Genomic DNA, 3014 nt, shown 5'->3' with positions numbered 1-3014 from the left:
ATGAGAACGGATTTTCCCCTTGGCTGTGTGTGTGAAGGGAAGTAAAGGATATCGAAGGTTGTGGGAGGGAAAGTAAGTGGGTGGTGGTAGAGGTGCGAATGTGAGGAAGAGGAGGAGATATGTGGGAGGCGATGGAAATGGCAGTCATCGAAGAGAGAGAGAGATTTATGTTCTTATCATGTCTATTTTAAATATGATTAATAAAAATAAATGGAAAATATAACTAATAATTAATAAAAATAAAAATAAAGGGTAAAAGTCATTTCACCACACTTAACGGGCTGAAACTAAGGGATGTTAGTTTTATGTACGAAATGTTCCTTGTTAGTATTACCTCTGTGATATTAATGTGTAGTCGCATCTTTGACAGTTGACTATCGATATGCTAGGTCTTTGGAAGTCATCAAACCAAACCGGTCCATTTTGAAGGAAAAAAGGCAAAAACTTCAAGTGCTTATATTTATCCAAAAATCATAGTTTGGTCAAAAATTAACACCAAACGAACTCAAATTCACTTCAATATACAAAAAGTTAAGAAATTAAATTAAATGCACAAACATTATATCATCAACAATTGACCCAAAAAGACAACACAAACGCAACCCCAAAAAACATATATGATATAACTTAAGGTCACACTGCATTTCCAATCTTAAACTCGCATCTAAATTATCATAACATTGTACAATATCGAACTACATTTTGTTCCTAACATTGCACAACATTATAACCACAAACACAAACCTACATTAGAACTGTGAATCATCGTAACACAATAACCACATTCATATACAAATTCAAGAAAAAGTAACACTAACACCTAAACTAGAGATAAGAAAGTTACCTAATTCTCATTTGCACAAGCTTCATCAAGAACAATCTTCAGTTTCTTGTGCTCATCTTCTTGCAAAGATTTCACTGCAAACTCTTCAGGCATAACCGGCCTTCTATTCCCAAAAACAGTCCACATAAACATCACAAGTAATGTACCTAAACACCCAAATCCAATCCCAGTTATCAATGCTGCAAGAATCTTCATAACACAATCACTTTCTTTAGGAAGCTTCATCTCGTGTTTTTGAATCTCTTCTGTTGGATCCAATGGCTGTGAATGCATCCAGTCGGGAGCTCGGTATGCTTTAAACTTCCAAGAATCGATCTTGCAGGTTTCTGAAGAATTCCCATTTGATGAACTCAACCCCACATAAACCCCTTCAACATTAGGCCAGATTTTGGATAAATCCTTTTGCACAAATAGCAAAGGATCTATAGGTCGATTGCTGCCAAATCTATTCAATCTAACCTCCAAACGTTTCGACCCTGGTTCATAATCGATCCAAGTTTGCATTTTTTCACTACCATTAACCACCAAATTAACAGAAGAAACATTCATAACTTTAACAGACATGAATCTTGATGAATCGATCCCAGTATGATTCTCAAATTCAACACTCAAGGGCCCGGATGAGTAATTATAATCAAACAAATTCATGGGATACCCATAAGGGAACAAAACAAAAGCTAAATGATTCCCATTTAATATAGAAAACGAAAAGTACGTCGATATTGATACCAATTTCTTGGGGATGCCTCCGTAAATCTTGATGGGTTTTTTGTAAATCACTCTACCAGCACTGGCAGGTAATGGAGCAGTGAGTTGTAAAGAAGAACCGTCATTAACGACCTTCGCATCTCCATAAAGAGCGAGATAGGAGTGAAAGGTTGAATTTTTGCCGAAGTTGTTGAGAGAAAATGAAGTGTTTGGGTTCGCAATTAAGAATTTGAAGAAGAGTGTGAAGAAGTAGAGGGTAACGAAGGATCTCGAGATGGCCATTGCTTGTGATTTGGAGATTTAGAAGGGATAATATGAAGAAGCCATGAATGAATGTGCTGGTGCTTAGGGTTTTGAGAAGAAGGGAAGCTTGGAAAAATGGGGAAAAGAGAGATCGGAGGTTGTGAAAATTAAATGTGGGGTGTTATTTTACTGGTTTTTCTGCTGCAGTCTCTGTTTGTCGCTCCTTTTGGTACAGTGGTTGACTGGTTGCTTAGTAAAGGGAGTGAGAGTGAGGGTGGGGTGGGGTGGGGTGGGATAGAGTATTTTACAAGTATACCCTTACCTTTTCTTGTCTTTGCAATATCTACCTCCTAATTCTTGGGTTCCATTTATGGAAACCTTTACTCTTAAATATAGGTTTGAATATATAACTACTATTTTTGTCAAATTAATTAATGGGTTGGTATTACAAATACAATGATTTTCTTTAAGCTAAAATGGAGTGCAATAATAGCAAGTTGGTATTTTTCTAAGGGTAAAGAAAGCACCCTTGTAATATGTGTCTTTAAGATATATTCCTCTTAAATATCAAAAATTTAGAATGATTTTGTTTCTAGTACTTTTTAATTTAAAATTTTACATTATAATTCTTGTAGTTTTTAACTATAAAAAATGATTAATTATAATTTTGGTTCTATTAGTTTTTAATTTAGAAAATTATATTTTTTTGGTCAATATAGTTTTTAATTATAAAAAATAGATTAATTATGGTTTTGATCCTTTATAGTTTTTAATTTAGGAAATTATATTTTTGATCTTTATAGTTTTTAATTCTAAAAGAAAATAGATTATTTATAGTTTTGGTCCCTGTAGCTTTTAATTCAGGAAATTGTATTTTTGGACTTTTGGTGCATGTAATTTTTAATTCTAAAATTGCATCATAACGACTAAATTATAATTTTGGTCAAGACGGTTTGTATTGTTCTGCATTTTAGGTTCAAGTTGTAATTTTTTTACAAGAAATTTAAATTGTAGTTTTGTTCCATGTGGTTTGGATTGTTTTACACTTATGTCTAAGTTTTAAGATTTTTACATGAACGATCATTATGGTTGGCAAAAATTACACGCTTAGTTCTTGATGTTGTCTTCATCAAGCCTCTTTTTTTAAATATCTATGAAAAGACCATTTTACCTTCACTTTTTTTTGTCTTTTTCTCGTTTAAACTTTTATTATATAGTT

At 33.2% G+C, this 3014-nt stretch overlaps 1 protein-coding gene across 1 annotated transcript; it reads right to left on the bottom strand.

The window, feature by feature from the left end:
- Positions 1–599: 599 nt before the first annotated feature.
- On the bottom strand, positions 600–2029 carry LOC145141359 (L-type lectin-domain containing receptor kinase VIII.2-like). Its single transcript, XM_079074642.1, has one exon. The coding sequence runs from the start codon at positions 1832–1834 to the stop codon at positions 845–847; it is 990 nt and encodes a 329-aa protein (XP_078930768.1). The 5' UTR covers positions 1835–2029; the 3' UTR covers positions 600–844.
- Between the last annotated feature and the right edge of the window lie 985 nt (positions 2030–3014).

The sequence above is a fragment of the Lactuca virosa genome, chromosome 9 (assembly GCF_052849685.1).
Source record: "Lactuca virosa cultivar CGN04683 chromosome 9, Lactuca_virosa_CGN04683_v6, whole genome shotgun sequence".
Taxonomy (NCBI): domain Eukaryota; kingdom Viridiplantae; phylum Streptophyta; class Magnoliopsida; order Asterales; family Asteraceae; genus Lactuca; species Lactuca virosa.
Note: the sequence above shows the minus strand (reverse complement) of the source record. Positions and strands in the feature narration are given on the sequence as shown.